The sequence below is a fragment of the Gymnoscopelus microlampas genome (genome assembly GCF_963454915.1).
Source record: "Gymnoscopelus microlampas genome assembly, chromosome: 20".
Taxonomy (NCBI): Eukaryota; Metazoa; Chordata; class Actinopteri; order Myctophiformes; family Myctophidae; genus Gymnoscopelus; species Gymnoscopelus microlampas.
Window position 1 is genome coordinate 46923434 of NC_139957.1, and position 18543 is coordinate 46941976.

The 18543-nt window shown below is 41.7% G+C and overlaps 2 protein-coding genes across 2 annotated transcripts in view; both read right to left on the bottom strand.

The window, feature by feature from the left end:
• Window positions 1–578: 578 nt before the first annotated feature.
• On the bottom strand, window positions 579–13441 carry LOC311036457 (amine sulfotransferase-like; the record flags this gene model as incomplete). The annotated part of the gene is made up of 6 exons (XM_084045164.1): window positions 579–700; window positions 6862–7042; window positions 7286–7380; window positions 10493–10619; window positions 11460–11662; window positions 13276–13441. The coding sequence occupies 6 exons, from the start codon at window positions 13439–13441 to the stop codon at window positions 579–581; spliced, it is 894 nt and encodes a 297-aa protein (XP_083901290.1).
• A 3412-nt stretch (window positions 13442–16853) lies between these two features.
• Window positions 16854–18543, bottom strand: part of alkbh1 (alkB homolog 1, histone H2A dioxygenase) — a 29108-nt gene continuing 27418 nt past the window's right edge. The window contains exon 7 of the mRNA XM_084045162.1: window positions 16854–16981. Coding sequence (XP_083901288.1) covers window positions 16974–16981 — 8 coding nt within the window. The 3' untranslated portion in view covers window positions 16854–16973. The remainder of the gene's footprint in view (window positions 16982–18543) is intronic.

The window sequence follows — 18543 nt, forward strand, 5'->3', positions numbered from 1 at the left end:
CAGGCTAGATTTTTACTATAGCCTAAAATTAAAGTTAATCTGTTGCTACAGTAAATGCTTCGCAAACTAAAAGTACAAATACAATAGAGAATAAATAATGAACACAAACTATGTGAAGGTGTTTGTTTATAAAATAGCTGTAAATACAGTAGATGCAATGAGATGGCCACTGCTTTCACATACATTGGCACCAATGTATGTGAAAGTTCCCTTACCTGTCAGAGTCTGCATTTATACAGGCACACATTAGCAATGCTAGATGTAGCGTAATGAACAGCCACAACCCATAAGGATGTAATACGTTGCTTTTGTTTAGTAAACAAACTAGTGTAACTGCAGCAATATCACCTTTATCTTATGGAGAGAGAGAGAGAGAGGGGGAGAGGGAGGGAGAAGAGAAGAGAGAGAGAGAGAGAGGGGGAGAGGGAGGGAGAAGAGAAGAGAGAGAGAGAGAGAGAGAGAGAGACCCTACAGTTAATAGTGCTTTAGTCTTTGTTATTGTTCTTATGTTTTTAATGTTGTTAAACATACTTAATTATATTTATTATAATTTAAAAAAGGACATTCAGTGGGGCAGGTCAGAGGTCAGTGATGTCCCAGATGTATTTGACAGGAAAGTCTTTCATCTTCTCCTCATAAACTCTGTCAAAGCGTTCGCTCTGAGACACTGTGAGGTGGTTCTTCCAGTCTCCAATGGTTCCTAAAGGAACACACATACAACACAGGGTTAAAACATGCCTATTAAAACATAAATATTAAAATGACACAGATGTGTTTTTAAGCTTAACGCATTAAGAGCGTTCCCGGTCTTAATGCGTTAAGCATTTGTTTGAATGATTTTGGTTAGTGCTAAAGTGGTAAAGTGGTAAAGTGGTTAGTGGTAAAGTGGTAAAGTGGTAAAGTGGTTAGTGGTAAAGTGGTAAAGTGGTAAAGTGGTTAGTGCTAAAGTGGTAAAGTGGTAAAGTGGTTAGTGGTAAAGTGGTAAAGTGGTAAAGTGGTTAGTGGTAAAGTGTCAGGATGACAAGGCAAGGTCCTTTTATTTGTGTAGCACATTTCAACAACAAGGCAATTCAAATTGCTTTACGCAGAGCATCAAGCAAAGGCAACACAACAATACAATGATAAAGTGACATTAGGAGGCATAAAACTAAATAAGTACAAGTGTATAGATACAGTTACAGTGCTGGCAGGATGGCATGCTTATTCACATTGCAGGAGATTGTGGTATTATGGAACCTGTACATGTCTTCATATCAGGTGAGGACAACAAGACAAACAAGACAAAGTAACGTTTCCTAATATCTGCCACAGTTCACTGAAAATGGCAAACTGTGCGTTCAAGCCTTTGTGGGAGAAAAAAACGTTTTGTTTAGTTTTTTGAAAGACAATGGCTTAATGGAGTATACAGTATGATTTGTGAGTGATCACATACGGTGAGGGAGACCCGAAACACCCTATGACCCCAGGCTACAACACTGATGATACATCCCAGGTGCATCCATGTGATGTATTCTTTATACTGTAGTTAATGACTCTATGTATAGTGGCTCATAGGAATTAGACTACGTGACAACCAGGAATAGTTTGGTGACCACTGGAGAGACGGGTGACAGCCGGAATGTAGACGGCATCCCGGGAGCAGTATGGGTTAGCGCCCCCAGGCTGTGTCTTCCGTGAGGAAGAAGCCCAACAAACCCACGGCGAGGCCTTTAGGAGGACCATTCAAGCAAACCGCAAGTGTTCAGGCAGAGTACTTCCGCAGAAGCGGACTGAGTGGCCCTGTCTTTCCCTATAGGACTGACCGTGGGTAGCTACCTGGGATGTAAGTCGGGGCTTGATCAACCCTGGCTGGGTCACCTGGGCGAGGGTGTATGTTGTAGCCTGGGGTCATCAGTGTTGACCCCAGGCTACAACACTGATGCCATGTCCCAGGTGCATCCATGTGATGTATTCTTTATATATATATCACAGTGGAGACTGGTGCAGGAAGAGGGCAGGAGCGGATGTTACATGTTATCTGTTTACAAGGAGCTGTTTGCTATGAAGGCAAAGGAGGACAGAGAACTGGACAAGTATTGGAGGATTTTCATCAGTCTGGAGTAGACCTGGAACTGTGTCGTTTTAGGGGGAAGGCCAGGGGTGCAATGCTCAGTGGACGGGGTTGCACGCCGAGCAACCACTTATTTGGCCAGGAGGACGCGCAGGCACACGCATAGATTTAAAACTACTTTAAATTCACACTTGATCAAAGTTTACAAAGGCTCCCGACTCACGCCAGGTACATTAACATAGGAATTGGCCTATATGCATATCAATTGTCCATTGTGTGACCTGTACTGTAGGTGTTAAGCGACGTGCGCGTCACGTCATTAAAATAGAGAGCAACCACTTCTCAAATGAGCATAGCATCACTGGGGAAGGCTACTCTGCCTTTGGTGTTGTCCAGTTGTTGAGGGCACAAAGGCCAAGTGTCAGGGCAGGAAGGCCATGAAATAAAACCATTTTTCAGTCCATTGAAATAATTAATTGGATTTAAGGGTTAGGGATGATTTTAAATGTAATATGTTGACTATCTGCAGTGAAATAAATACATAATGGTGTTTACAATCTGATCCATGTATGCTCAGCCCTGCACCAATCAAAGTCACTGGATTGGTTTAAATAGGGACTCAGGGGAGTTAAGAATTCAGAATCTCAACAAAAGACACTGGTGTCTACAAGACTAGTGACACTGCATTCCTTTAAACGCTGTCATGTCTTCATTAATCTGTCGTCATGTACGCTTCTGTTTTGAATCTCCAGTGTATTTTTCCATTGTTCCTCGGCCACGCCCTTACATCACACCACCTACGCCTCATCTAAATACTTTCTCATCAAGATAGAATGCATGTTCATCTCAGTGGAAGCCACAACTAACAGAAAACTAGTAGAACTTGATCTCCTGTGCTCTGAACAGCCAGTAGTCTCTGTTGGGAGTACTTTTATGTCTTCATATTAATTACTTTTTTTAAAATATACCAGTTTAGTATATTTGAGTAGACACATTTCATCCTCTAGGGGCGCATCAGTGAGTGCTGACCCTAGGTACCTGGCTTGTCAGTTTGTTGTTTGTTTGTCTTGTACACTAACATGTACTAACTTTTAGTCACTATAACAAACGCTGTGCCTAGCAAACATGTTGGGGAACATGTTTGGCCAGTGTGTAACTGTGATCTGTGCTCTGGTGATGGCTGCCAGCTACAATAAGGCGCAACGTAACTCTGTTGACAATCCTATATTTTTATTGGGTGACTTCAACCGGTGCGTTATGTCCACCCACCTGCCAAACCTGGAACAATATGTGACCTGTCCTACAAGGAAGGATAAGATCCTAGACCAGTGTTTTGGAAATGTAGAGGGTGCCTATGTACCCAGACGCTGCCCACCTCTAGGACTGTCTGATCATAACATCATCCACCTCCTGCCAAAGTACCGTCAGAAACTAAAGAGGGAGAAGCCTGTTGTCAAGCACATTCAGTCCTGGACAGAGGACTCAATTGAAGAGTTGAGGGGCTGTTTTGATGCCACTGAATGGGACTTATTTTTCGATGACCAGGTTTCCTGTAATAACCCTGAAGTGTTGACTGATACTGTCACCAGTTATATCAAGTTCTGTGTTGACAATGTTATTAAAACAAAGGAGGTTAGATTTTACCCAAATAATAAGCCATGGGTCAATAAAGAAATCAAACATATTCTAAATCAAAAGAAAACAGCATTTCTGGAGGGGGACCAGATTAAAGTCAGAGACCTAGGGTCGGTTGCACCAAGAGGGATTAAGCTTTAACCTGGTTTAAATCAAGGTTTATCTATTAATCCAGTTGCACCAAACTTTAAACATAGTTTCCACTAACCAGGTTTAGTTTTAAACCATCCTTTAATCTTGTTTTTTATTTTCACAGTAAACCTGGATTAATGTTAATCCTGTTGCACCACTACTTTAAACTCCAATTTAAATGTCAGTAAGGGATTAATTCTAAACTTGCAGTACAGGTGGTTTAAATGTAAACATGGCAGCATATATCAGATGGCTTCATGAAAACGAAAGAGTAGCTCAAAGAAAAATAAGGGACCGTCTAAACCCAGTCGAATGTTATGATAATGCTGAATTTAAATAATGAGAATAATTGATAAAATTGGGCCTGCAATTGAACATGGCAGTGACAGGAATGCAGCTATACCACCCAAAGTAATTCTAATGATATTTGGCTCAAGAGAAGAAGTATTCCTTTTTATTTACAGCGCAAATCCAAGATGGCGGACACACAACAAAGTTTAATCCATGAAATAATCACTGTTTAAAGTTTTAATCACTGTTTAACGTTTTAATCACAGGTTAAGGATTTAAATCACAGATTTGTTAAGCAATGCTTAAAATTAAGTGGTGCAACACAACTCGAATTAAAATAAATCCTAGATCAACAAATCTTTGATTAACCCTAAACTAAGCTTTATTTAATCCCTTTTGGTGCAACCGACCCCTAGGGTCGGTTGCACCAAGAGGGATTAAGCTTTAACCTGGTTTAAATCAAGGTTTATCTATTAATCCAGTTGCACCAAACTTTAAACCTAGTTTCCACTAACCAGGTTTAGTTTTAAACCATCCTTTAATCTTGGTTTTCATTTTCACAGTAAACCTGGATTAATGTTAATCCTGTTGCACCACTACTTTAAACTCCAATTTAAATGTCAGTAAGGGATTAATTCTAAACTTGCAGTACAGGTGGTTTAAATGTAAACATGGCAGCATATATCAGATGGCTTCATGAAAACGAAAGAGTAGCTCAAAGAAAAATAAGGGACCGTCTAAACCCAGTCGAATGTTATGATAATGCTGAATTTAAAAGGCGGTACAGATTCAGCAAAGAGTCTGCAATGAGAATAATTGATAAAATTGGGCCTGCAATTATCTCAAAAGTGAATAAAAAAGTAATTCTAATGATATTTGGCTCAAGAGAAGAAGTATTCCTTTTTATTTACAGCGCAAATCCAAGATGGCGGACACACAACAAAGTTTAATCCATGAAATAATCACTGTTTAAAGTTTTAATCACTGTTTAACGTTTTAATCACTGTTTAACGTTTTAATCACAGGTTAAGGATTTAAATCACAGATTTGTTAAGCAATGCTTAAAATTAAGTGGTGCAACACAACTCGAATTAAAATAAATCCTAGATCAACAAATCTTTGATTAACCCTAAACTAAACTTTATTTAATCCCACTTGGTGCAACCGACCCCTAGAGAAGGAAATAAATCGCATGATTAAAAAAGGGAAAAGAGACTTTAAAGACAAGGTTGAAGAGAAACTGAGGAACGGCAATGCAAGGGATGCTTGGAGGGGACTGAATGCAATGATGGGTAGGGAACAAAAAGCAACCCCCCCCCCCATGTGACGACCCTGTTAAACTGTCTAACGATCTGAATATTTTCTATTCTAGAATTTCCCCAAATTCTTTGGCAGGAGGTGGATGATGGGTGGATGATGATTTGACACACATGACTTCAGTGACAAATGCAAGTCTGTTTGTGCAGGGCTGACACTCGCCCCTGTGACAGTTAACCCATTGAGACCTGAGGCCGCATCTAAAAAAAATGTAAATCCCAACAATTTTTCGGAAAAAAATATATATATTTTTTTTTTTACGATTTTTCAAAAATAGCAGATCTACAAGCTCGTATATCTGCTATTTTTGAATAGCCAAAGAAATCTAAAGTGACACAGATGCGTTCCAGGTATCAATGGGTTAAGGAACAGGAGGTCATTTCAATCTTCCAGCAGGTTAACCCTCACAATGCCACCCGTCCAGATGGGCTCAAGGGAAGGGGCCCTGAAAGAATGTGCCATCCAATTGGGACCCGTATTTTACCAAACTATTCCAAATGTTTCTCAATATCAGCTTTGTCCCCCAGGCCTGGAAAACTGCAACCATTGTCCCTGTGCCAAAAACAGGAGCAGAGGGCTCAGGGTCCATCTTTAGGCCTGTTACTATGAGTGGAGAGGAAGTGGAGCAGGTCAGTGACTTTAAATACCTGGGAACGACCATAGACAACAAACTCACCTTTCAGACCAATGCAGTTAAAATCTACAAAAAGGCAAGGCAGCGGCTTTATCTTCTCAGGAAACTGAGAAGTTTTAATGCCAGTAAACACACCCTGACCATGGTCTATAGATCACTCACTGAGAGTGTTCTCACTTTTAACATCGTGTCCTGGTTTTGGGAGACAAAAACAAGCTCACCCAGGTAGTCAACCAGGCAAGTAAGATCATTGGAGACAAACAATTGAAACTTCAGGGCATATACAACCGCTCCATAACCAAAAAAGCAATTCAGATTTACAGTGATTCTACCCCATCCTCTTCGCTCTGAGTTTCACTTGATGCCATCGGGCAGGAGGCTTAGGGCAAGATTAGCAAACAAGAAGGGTTACAAAAATGTGTACAGGTGGAAGCATCTAGGACAGCTAGTGAAGCGTGTGCGCGTGTGCGTGTGTGCGTGCGTGCGTGCGTGCGCGCGCGTGTGCGTGTGTGCGTACGTGCGCGCGCGTGCGTGTGTGCGTGCGTGCGGCAAAGTTCTTTGTCTACCATCATTATGAATTAAGTCACATTTATTGTGCTCATGTAATAACCTTTTATACATGTCCATGTTATGTATATTATTTAATATAAGTGAGCGAGTGAGTATCTATACATAATATATCTTTGACTCAAGTAATGGGGTTGAGTACTTGGCCCACCACTGGTCACTGAGCACAGGTATTTCATGGTATTCTAATATGTGATGATATTATTGCTGTTTGTGTGGGTGCAGGGTGTTTTACCTTTCCTGAGGAACTTGCCCTTGCTCTTGTCCTTGACGTCCTCGGGTAGGAACTCGTAGTTGGCTTTCTGGTCGTTCTTCATGTTGTTGAAGGTGGCTCTCTTCACGATGTCGTCTATCACCGCGTCCGACACCTTCTTCCCCACAAACTCACACACACGCACCACCACCGACCTCAAGTCCTGAACACACACACATCACACACACACACACACACACACACACACACGCACACACACACACACACACACACACACACACACACACACACACACACACACACACACACACACACACACAGAGAGAAAAAAACCCATAAATATAAATTACACTCCAAGTTCAAGTGTGTGTGTGTGTGTGTGTGTGTGTGTGTGTGTGTGTGTGTGTGTGTGTGTGTGTGTGTGTGTGTGCGTGCGTGCGTTCACCTTGATCATCTCCTCGTAGGTGAGGAAGAGGATGTTGAACTTGTCGTGGTTTTTGTACCATTCTCTGACATGATCGAACCAGCATCCTCCAATCACTGCACAGGAACACACAGGGCATATAGAGCATCGCAGTTGCACAGAATCCGGGTGCCGGAAGTAAATACTCAATGCATTTTTCCCATTGACTTTTCCAAAAATATTTATATCAATGAATTCAAGCCTAGAATCAAGCCATCCAGGATTCTGGTGAATCATGACCATAAAACCTTTTTTTCTGTGATTTTTTTAAATTTTATATTTAATGATATGATATACTATGTTTAATAAATACCCTTTGTTTTGCCGTTTTCAAAAAAGTTTTTTCACAGAATCAAACGTTTTATGGTCATGATTCACCAGCATCCTGGATAGCTTGATTCTAGGCTTAAATTAATTTATATAAATATTTTCGGAAAAGTCAATGGGAAAAATGCATTGAGTATTTACTTCCGGCAACTGGAAGTGGGCGGGAACTGCGACGCTCTATTATATAAACAGTTATAGGGTTCAGATTATTATCTACTGGTTTTATGTGTCAGCGCTACCAGCTGGGTTTGCAAAATAAACGGGAGCATCGAGATTGTGTCACTACTCAGAAAATGCACAAGCAGCAAAATGCAAGCGTGGTAAGGTCCGCCATGCAAAATTTAATTAATGATTTATTTATTCTCATTATTGATAAATAAAGCCGACAGGGTGATTGTCCGGTTCGAAGGAGTGAAAATGCTACTCTTAATATAGAACAGTTACCATTACTATGTACCTACAGTACACTGTAGTAGATGTTGAAAATAAGAACCACATAGAATGAAAGTCACAGTACGTGTTTGGTTTGATTGTTTTAGCAGAGAATGCACTTCAGACTTCTGGTGATTAGTAGTTTCGTTCCCTACCTATGTTGAATGCACTTATTGTAAGTCGCTTTGGATAAAAGTGTCTGCTAAATGACTGTAATGTAATGTAATGTAATGTAATGTAGTGTAATGTAATGTAATGATTAGGGGTGATTGCCTAATCACCCTGAGGGGATTTATTTATCAATAATGACCGGCGACCCGGCAATTATCCCGCAATTATTATTATTACACGGCTACTCAATAAATAAATTAAGAAATTGACCCAAAAGCAACAACAAAACTAAGTATTTCATTGCAATGCTTACGGCAATGAAAGTATTCCATAAGTGTTCCGCTGGCGTACGGTCGCCTCGGAAAACAACAAGGAAGTGTTGCTCAAATAGAATACATGTTTGTTACTGCATCGTCTATTTCTCACTTCAAATGTTTTCAAAAACATTGTTGAGAGCAACGTGTAGCTGTTAATGACATGGTGTGTGTGTTTACATGGCTGTCATGTTGGATACAGCGTTACATTCAAGCAGCACAGGTTGATATGAGCAGGTGTTCTGAGTCTTTGACTAGACCAGTGGTTCTCAATCTTTTCAGGCCGCGACCCCCCAAAATAATCCTATTTGAACTGGGGACCCCCCAAAATAATCATATTTGAACTGGAGACCCCCCAAAATAATCATATTTGAACTGGAGACCCCCCAAAATAATCATATTTGAACTGGAGACCCCCAAAATAATCATATTTGAACTGGAGACCCCCCAAAATAATCATATTTGAACTGGAGACCCCCCAAAATAATCATATTTGAACTGGAGACCCCCCAAAATAATCATATTTGAACTGGAGACCCCCAAAATAATCATATTTGAACTGGAGACCCCCCAAAATAATCATATTTGAACTGGAGACCCCCCAAAATAATCATATTTGAACTGGAGACCCCCCAAAATAATCATATTTGAACTGGGGACCCCCCAAAATAATCCTATTTGAACTGGAGACCCCCCAAAATAATCATATTTGAACTGGAGACCCCCCAAGATGATCATATTTGAACTGGGGACCCCCCACCCTGACAAGCACTTGGAATTATGGGAGTTGAGGCATTGCATTTTGTTCGACTCGGTTCCACAGATAAATATTGTGAAAATAGCGTTGGCAGGTGTTGTGAGCTTGTAGATCGGCTATTTTCTAAATGTGTGCTTCTTTCTTATAGAATTTTACAAGTTGGCCAATGTTTTTACAGTATAGTTTGTTGATTACTTTTGTTGCAGCAATGGTCTTTTCTCTTTTCTTTCTTTTTTTTTTTTTTTAGGTATTAAAAAGGTTTTGAAATTTCTCAAATTGTCTCTTCACTGTCCTTTGGGGACCCCCCAAAACATCTTGTGGGGACCCCCCCTGAGGGCCTGACCCACAGGTTGAGAACCACTGAATTAGACAGAGGTCAATTATCCAGAATGAACACACTACTGAATTCAGTGATGGATTCACTTGTGTCTATTAGTCAATAGGAGACCAATCTTAACGAGAGTTTTAGAGTTTATAGTATTCTTTTAAATAGTTATGCATTGGTACAGCGGGCGGACACTAACACAAGCTAAAACAAAATCTCCATGATTTCAAGGCTTCATGGCAGTGGTTCTCAAACTTTTTCATGTCAAGGACCCCCAAATAGACGCTTATTAGCCCACGGACCCCCATTTGAAAAGATAAGCCAGGGACCCCAATAAGAGAAGGTTTTTATGGCTCTCTAGCAGTGATTCTCAACCATTTTAATTTCAAGGACCCCCAGTTTAACATGCATTAGGCTACGGACCCCCATTTAATGGCATTTATACCTCTGGGACCCCAATTCATATGGTAAAATCAATGTTAATTTAACTCTGAGAGTGTACAAATGGAACCAAATGGACCCTAACGGGTCCATTTGGTTCCATTTGTACACTCTCAGAGTTACAGACCCATAAGGGTCCATTTGGTTCCTATCCATCATTTAGCTGGGGACCCCCTGGAACCCCCTCAAGTACCCCTAGGGGTCCCCGGACCCCACTTTGAGAACCAATGCTTCATGGGATGATTAATTCATAGGGAAAAAGAAAAAGCAAAAATATCTGATCAGTAGATTGACTATTTTCTCTTTTTTATGAATTTGCTTTAATGATGTAATTCCCCATTCAGGGATGCTCCTGATTAGAATGGAAACGTTAACAATAATTACAAAAAAAAGATAACAAATATCCCAGAACTTCACAGGTTGCAGAAAGTTTCCGGTTCTTTAAGGTTCTGGGTTAGTTAACCCTTTGCAGTGTGACTCACTCCATCCGGTGAAGAACTTCTCCATCATCTCGTCCCAGTGAGCAGGACTCTCCAGCTTCCTCATGAACTGAGAGAAGTGCATGTAGGAGACCAGGACGTCCTTAGGGTTCCTGCTCACGTAGATCACCTGAAATTATACCCACCTGTTAGTGGTTGGTGCATGCAATGGGTGCATGTGTTGGTGCATGCATGAGGGTGCATGCATTTGTGTGCAGCATGCACTGGGTGCATGCATGTAGGTGCATGCACTGGGTGCATGCATTTGGTGCATGTAATGGGTGCATTTGTTGGTACATGTGTTGTTGGTGCATGCATGAGAGTGCATGCATTTGGGTGCAGCATGCACTGGGTGCATGCATTTAGCTGCATGCATGTGTGTGCAGCATGCACTGGCAGCATTCATGTGTGTGCAGCATGCACTGGCTGCATGCATGTGTGTGCAGCATGCACTGGCTGCATGCATGTGTGTGCAGCATGCACTGGCTGCATGTATGTGTGTGCAGCATGCACTGGCTGCATGCATGTGTGTGCAGCATGCACTGGGTGCATGCATTTAGCTGCATGTATGTGTGTGCAGCATGCACTGGCTGCATGCATGTGTGTGCAGCATGCACTGGCAGCATTCATGTGTGTGCAGCATGCACTGGCTGCATGCATGTGTGTGCAGCATGCACTGGCTGCATGCATGTGTGTGCAGCATGCATTTGTGTGCAGCATGCATTTGGTGCATACATTTGGGTGCAGCATGCATTTGGTGCATACATTTGGGTGCAGCATGCATTTGGTGCATACATTTGGGTGCAGCATGCATTTGGTGCATGCAATGGGTGCATGTGTTGGTGCATGTGTGGGTGCATGCATGAGGGTGGGTGCATGTGTGGGCATGCATTGGTGCAGTTGTGGTGCATATGTGCAGATGCATGCGTCAGTGCTTGTTGTTTTATATGTGTATTTTGCAGAGACCGACCTTGGCCCTCTTGTTCAGGCCTGTGGGCATGTGGTGCTGGTGCAGGTGACTACAGAAGAGGCGAGGGGAGCGCTGGGAGTTGTAGTCCAGTCCTTTGTACTGGTACTCCAACCAGGGCATCCACTGGAACGTGGTCCTGTCCTTCATCTCTGGGAAGTCTTCCTCAAAGATCAGCGTGATGATGCGCTGTGTCCACACCGTTCCTGTATGGAGACACAACTCACTGATGTTACTGTGTCTGTATGGAGACACAACTCACTGAGGTTACTGTGTCTCTATGGAGACACAACTCACTGAGGTTACTGTGTCTGTATGGAGACACAACTCACTGAGGTTACTGTGTCTGTATGGAGACACAACTCACTGAGGTTACTGTGTCTGTATGGAGACACAACTCACTGATGTTACTGTGTCTGTATGGAGACACAACTCACTGATGTTACTGTGTCTGTATGGAGACACAACTCACTGAGGTTACTGTGTCTGTATGGAGACACAACTCACTGAGGTTACTGTGTCTGTATGGAGACACAACTCACTGATGTTACTGTGTCTGTATGGAGACACAACTCACTGATGTTACTGTGTCTGTATGGAGACACAACTCACTGAGGTTACTGTGTCTGTATGGAGACACAACTCACTGATGTTACTGTGTCTGTATGGAGACACAACTCACTGAGGTTACTGTGTCTGTATGGAGACACAACTCACTGAGGTTACTGTGTCTGTATGGAGACACAACTCACTGAGGTTACTGTGTCTGTATGGAGACACAACTCACTGAGGTTACTGTGTCTGTATGGAGACACAACTCACTGAGGTTACTGTGTCTGTATGGAGACACAACTCACTGAGGTTGTACATTTCAGTTGAGTTTTCATTAGTTTTATAAAGTCACATTTCTTTTATGAAAAGGCTAGTTTTAGTTTTTTTTCTCCTTTCTTTTATTGTGATATGGATTAGTCAGGGGAAACATTCAACAAGCTCAGAATAGTTTTTAAGAAATAGCAGATCTACAAAAAATCCACAAAACCTACCCAAAAAAAAGGGGGGGAAAAAGACTAATTGATCCATACATGTAATTTTTTGGTATAAGTGGGTCTAAAGGAGATACAAAATAATAGTTTTGGGTCTGGAGAGAACATGTTTGTGAACCCATGTGCTCCGGACACAACAAGCAACAACCAAGATAAAACTGAATGGCCTGGTTTTGCCAGACTGATCCCTCACACATTCACCCACCGTACTGTGATATCCAGACTGATCCCTCACACATTCACCACCATACTGTGATATCGTGGGTGAATGTGTGGCAATGCCAGGCTAGCTTTTTCAGTCTAACGAAACAAGACAACATTAATTGAAATATTCCAAAAGCCACTAATGAGCCACCTTTTTAGACTTATGCTTATGTTTCAAAAGAGAGAGGGAAAAAAAAGGATTTAATTTATTTTTATAAATAACGAATACATAAATTCATACATAGTTAAATAGCTGATCTACAGGTAAATGCTCATTTTATAAAACATACTGCTCTGTAGGTTTGACTTGGTGGGAAGACTACTTTCACAAAATCCACCATATCCAGTTTTTATGGAACTATTTATCTACTCGATGTCGTTTTTAATGGAATGATGACATACTGTTGTGTTTGTGTCTTTATTTTATTCATGTCTTTTTTTCTTTTTTTTTTAACAGTAGAAGCACTTTAAACTGACATGCATGTATGAAAGCTGCCATACAAACAATGATTATTGTAACACAAGTATGTCAGTCGGCGTCGGTCTGCATAATCCTTTCTTTCCAGACTCACCCGATTTAGGGAAGGTGACGAGGAAAACGTCGTCATCCCTGACCTCAAAATGTTCCAAACTATCGATATATTCCGGTGTCAGGTCGATCGTATCGTCCAAGATGAACACGCTGCCTTTGTACGCGAACAGAGTGTCGCCGAGCGCTTTGTATTCGTGTTGAGCCATCGCTCTGATCACATCAAATGTTTGTCAAATCGGTACCGTAGGTCTCGGCTTTTGTCAGACGTAAGAAGAAGGTTCCAAGAAAAAATATCTAGACCTGCTTGCTTGTAAAACATTTATCAAGTTATTGAAACTTTGGCACCACTAAACAGAGTCCAGGGTCCAATACTGATATATTAAAAAATAACTCCCCCCTGTCAGGTGACAAGAAGGTCAGTTGGCTCTCATGCATTGAAGGAGGCATGAGCTCGGCCCTGGCCTCCCCAGGCTGGTGGGGGGAGTGTAGTGCCCAGGAACACTTAGAAAATTGCCACCGGGTGAAAAATAAGGGTTACAAAATCGTGGGATTAAAAAAAAAAAAAGTCTGGAATTAAAAATGTACTTCAGCTTGTAGATCGGCTTGTTCATCGGCTTGTAGATCTGCTATTTTCAAATAGCCTAGGTATAAAATATGGCTGAAGCGGTTAATGTATGTTTTACAATATAATAATGTATATCAGCAAAGTAACTAGTAAATACAGTTTTCAAATAATTGTAGTGGAGTAAAAGTACAATATTTGCCTCTCAGGCGTAGTGGAGTAGAGGTAAAAGTACTGAAAATTGGAAATACTCTGGTAAAGTAAAAACCCCTCACAATTGTACTTAAGTACAGTACTTGAGTAAATGTACTTTACTAGTTACTTTACACCACTGGTCTCTCTACATCATGTCTGTAGTTTATATTATGATATTTTATTGTTTTGTTGCAGCTGTATATAGAGTAATAAAACTCTGAACTTGTACAGTAGATAAACCTACTGTAATAAAGCTTGTACTGTACGTCCAAAACCCTTCCTTTTGTATGAACCCATTAGGCCCGGGAAAGCATGCGTGTCATTTTAGACTTGAGCTATATTTTAACCACTATAACCATTATTATATACTTTGGCGATTTGAAAATAACAGATATACAAGCTTGTAGATCTGATATTTTTTGTAAATTCTTGAAAATTGGCGCACATCTTTGCAGTGCCAGCTTAATTTTTCGCATATATCACATATTTCACAACTTTCTGCAATTTCACCTCATAAAATTGCAAAACCTGCATATTTCATCGCATAATCAAGGATTTTTGCCCTCGTTTTTCTAGAGGGTCTACCTATAGAACTATCGCCCAAAAGCGGCAGAATTTAGAAGCAGAGGCAAAGTTTAAATATGGAGATAAGATATTTCTGCCTGACAGCAACGATGCTACATTGTGGCCAGTGGTTCATTGGAGTTGAGCCTGATCTCCAAGAATGTAGTATACATTGCACGGACCCAGTGCACGTCATTCCGTGCATAGTCGCCTGGAAACCCCGAAAATCCGTGCATATGTACGGCGAGACCCACGGTGGGCGTAACCAGTTGCAACCCGGAAAATCCTGGAAGCAGAGCAGTCCCCACAACAACATGTACCATTCTGTGCCTATCGGTACGTAACTCAAACGGCGCTGAGTAGGCTCAAGGGAACGTCGCAACGTTCGGGACGGCAACTCGCTCGCTTTAGCTCACTCGGTGGTCCCTTACGTGGCGACAGTTCCCTTGAGACTGCGCGGTGGTTTACCATGGTTTAGTCACAATGGGGGAGATGCGAGGCGGCTATGCACGGATTTTCCAGTTGTCTATGCACGGAATTTGAAAAACATTCAATGACAACCTCTGGCGATCGGGTTGCACACACACGCGCACGCACGCACGCACGCACACAGAGCAGAAAATCAATAGGACAGATTTTCATGACCCTTGTAGTTGAAATCACCTGCGTCAACTTAACGAGGGACACAGATACACACACATGCTGTCCATGTGAACTTCTCTTAGTTAAGGTAGGCTGTATATGTAAGCCTTATAAACCTCTTCAAATATCACACACATTTTCTTTTCTTTTCTTTTTTTTGTACACAAATTGAATAATAAACGTTTCTCTGATGACTGTCCTTTCTGCTGTGGTTGGTTGTCAAAGAGTTTGAATTGGGTGTGTGTGTGTGTGTTATTGTAGGGCACTTGCTAAAACAAGGCATAGGCCTACATCCATAGATATACAAAGGTAGAGGCGGGGCCATACAGTATATATTGTGAAAGGAGGGTTCATAAAGGCACCAATGCAACTAGTCACAACTCATTGCAACAAAACCGTTTTAAGGCCAGACGTCCTCCACACCAATTAATGCAACTCCTTACAACTGCCATCGGGGAGAATGGTTGCAAGTAGTTGCATTGGTGTGGACTGGCCTTAACCCATTAAGACCGGGAACGCATCCGTGTCATTTTTGGGCGGTACAACCGCCCCTATATGTGAGGTTTGGACATCGATCCAAATTGCACCCCCCCAACCCTGCGCTGTGATTGGCCACCAGTGTACCCCCCTAACCCTGCACCGTGATTGGCCACCATGACTCTATTCAGGACTGTGATTGGCTAGAAACACATGACACATGTGCATAGCCCTATAAATAGGACTATGCACTTAAAAAAAACACTTTTATGGTTATTTTTAAGTGAATCACTTCCATCACTGTGATGACCACTGTGACCACACCGCCCACTTCACACTGGGTGTGATTTTTAGATTTCTTTAGCTATTCAAAAATAGCAGATCTACAAGCTTGTATATCTGCTTCTGGGGGAGGGTCCCTGGAACAACATATCTTTAGATGGGTGGTCCTTGACCTGGAGAAGTTGGAGCACGACTGATATAGCAACATATAAAAAATGTGCCCGCGGACCCCCATCTCCAAAGGTTTTGTTCCAGGGACACCCCCCCCCACCAGAAGCAAAGATTTGAGTTACACATGTGTTCGCTTTAAAGAATTATACATTCAATGATTTTACAAATTGAGGCGTCACTAGAATCACCAAACTATAAATTACTTCATAATCATAACTTGCTTTTTTTGGGGTCATTATATTTTCTAAAATAGGATACATTGTTAAAAGGCTAAAATTGTAAAAAAATAAAATAATAGCCAATCTACAAGCTCACAACGCGTCATGATGTGACACATTGTGAGCTTGTCGATCTGACAAGAGTGTGTGTGTGTGTGTGTGTGTGTGTGTGTGTGTGTGTGTGTGTGTGTGTGTGTGTGTGTGTGTGTGTGGGGGGGGGTCTCAGCTTGTATCAGAATGGGGGCTTCATGGAATAAAAGGTTGGACCCCGGCTTTAGCCCGTATAGCATTTAAAGGAACATAACAGACCTTCTGGCACAAAAATGGGGGTCCGCGGCCAAATACATAATCATTTTGGGTGGTCCTTGACACAAACAAGTTTGAGAAGTACTGATTCATAAGGCATTTGTAGAATCGGGCCTCGGGTGAAACAAAAAGAGCTTCATTTGACACGCTAAACCCATACAGTGACGGTACTCACCTGACTTGGGGAAAGTGACCAGGTACACGTCGTCATCTCTCACTTCAAAGTGCTTCAGATTGTCGATGATTTCCGGCGTCAAGTCCAGGTTCTCGTCGATCAGGAAAACGCTCCCTTTGTAGGTGAACAGGGTGTCGCCCAGAAGCTTATATTCCTGTTGAGCCATGACTTTATAACACAAATTATGATCAAAATGCAATAAAAAAACAACAACAACTACTAAACGAGGCGTCTGTAGGGCTATGAAGCAGCCGTTGAGAGCCGGTGTTATTTCATAACGTGTCAGGTGAGGACAGGTTGTGGTTTAACTGCTAGTTTGACCTTTGGTTTAATAATCTGCAGTCACTGCTTTTTTCACAAGCAGCTGGACCTCAGCCTGTTATAACATGCTGGTTGTTCCAGGTCAAACAGACGTGTCTTTGTAGTCCAGGGTTCTGTCAAAGTGGGTGCAGCGGGTGGGCACCCTGGGGGGGTCCCCAGATGACAAGCTTAATGATGTGCACCATTGTTCTCTCACTCAACAGTAAACAAACCAACTGATACCTTTATTCTTCCCTAGTAAATACTGGTCCAAAACTATCGGTCAGATGTGAATTAAATACGTCAATAAATGGAGAAAACTTCTCATTATACAGTAATAGGATTTGGGTTTATTCCAAAGAAGAGCTATTACAAGCTGCGGAAAAAGCATGGTTCCATATATATGTATTCTTCCGAAGTTTTAAACAGAGAATACATAGTTTTATACACATAACGTGGGGTAACGTGGGCCTTTCGTCATCACGTCAGCCGTAAGTTGGGTCTCGACTTGCTCCGTTTCCTGGGCAACCGGGATTGTGGTGACGTTTATGCACAATGTTTATAAGAACAAATCCGTGGGGCAACAAGGTTAAACTGCTATCTGATATTGTTGACATACCAGAACGAGTCCCTCAGATCAAAGCAACGTTGCAGGCACTGCCTGAGGGACCTTGGAAGTTCAACCGAATCGTCACACAGGAGGCAGGCTGGTTGGCAAATATGAACAAGCAAACACATACAAATGAAATATATCTTTATCAGATTGATAAATACATGTTTATAAAAAGATATCACCAACATGCAGTATAAGTGTATACAGGGTATCTGCACATTTACTGTATAACGTTACAATTTAATGACCAATGTCAAGATACCTTTTTAATACCAAATTGTCAAATATTACGTGATGCAACACTTTGTGAGCTTGTAGATCTGCAAATGTCCCGCGTGTCATGTGCTCTGCTTGGCTCTGAGGGCGAGTGTTGGGATTTTTTCTGACTTGAATTTAGACACAGCAGTGGTTCTAACAGTGGGGTTAGGACACAGACAGACATATATACATGTTATGCCTATATGGAGATTTCTGTATATGAGAGAGAGAGAGAGAGAGAGAGAGAGAGAGAGAGAGAGAGAGAGAGAGAGAAGGAAAAGGGAGGGAGCGTATTTCACCCACACAATATCCTAGACCTAGCCAATGAAACCTGAACTCGCGGATCGACCCGTCGTGAAGCAACGTGTTGTCAACGTAATATATATTAAAAACAAATCACACCCAGTGTGAAGTGAACGGTGCTATTTATGAGTTATTAATTTCATCATGCATCTCGGTAGCCAATCACAGCACGTCCTGCGAAGTGACATGCTTACATTTTTTACATTATTATTCATTTTCATCATGCGTCTCGCTAGCCAATC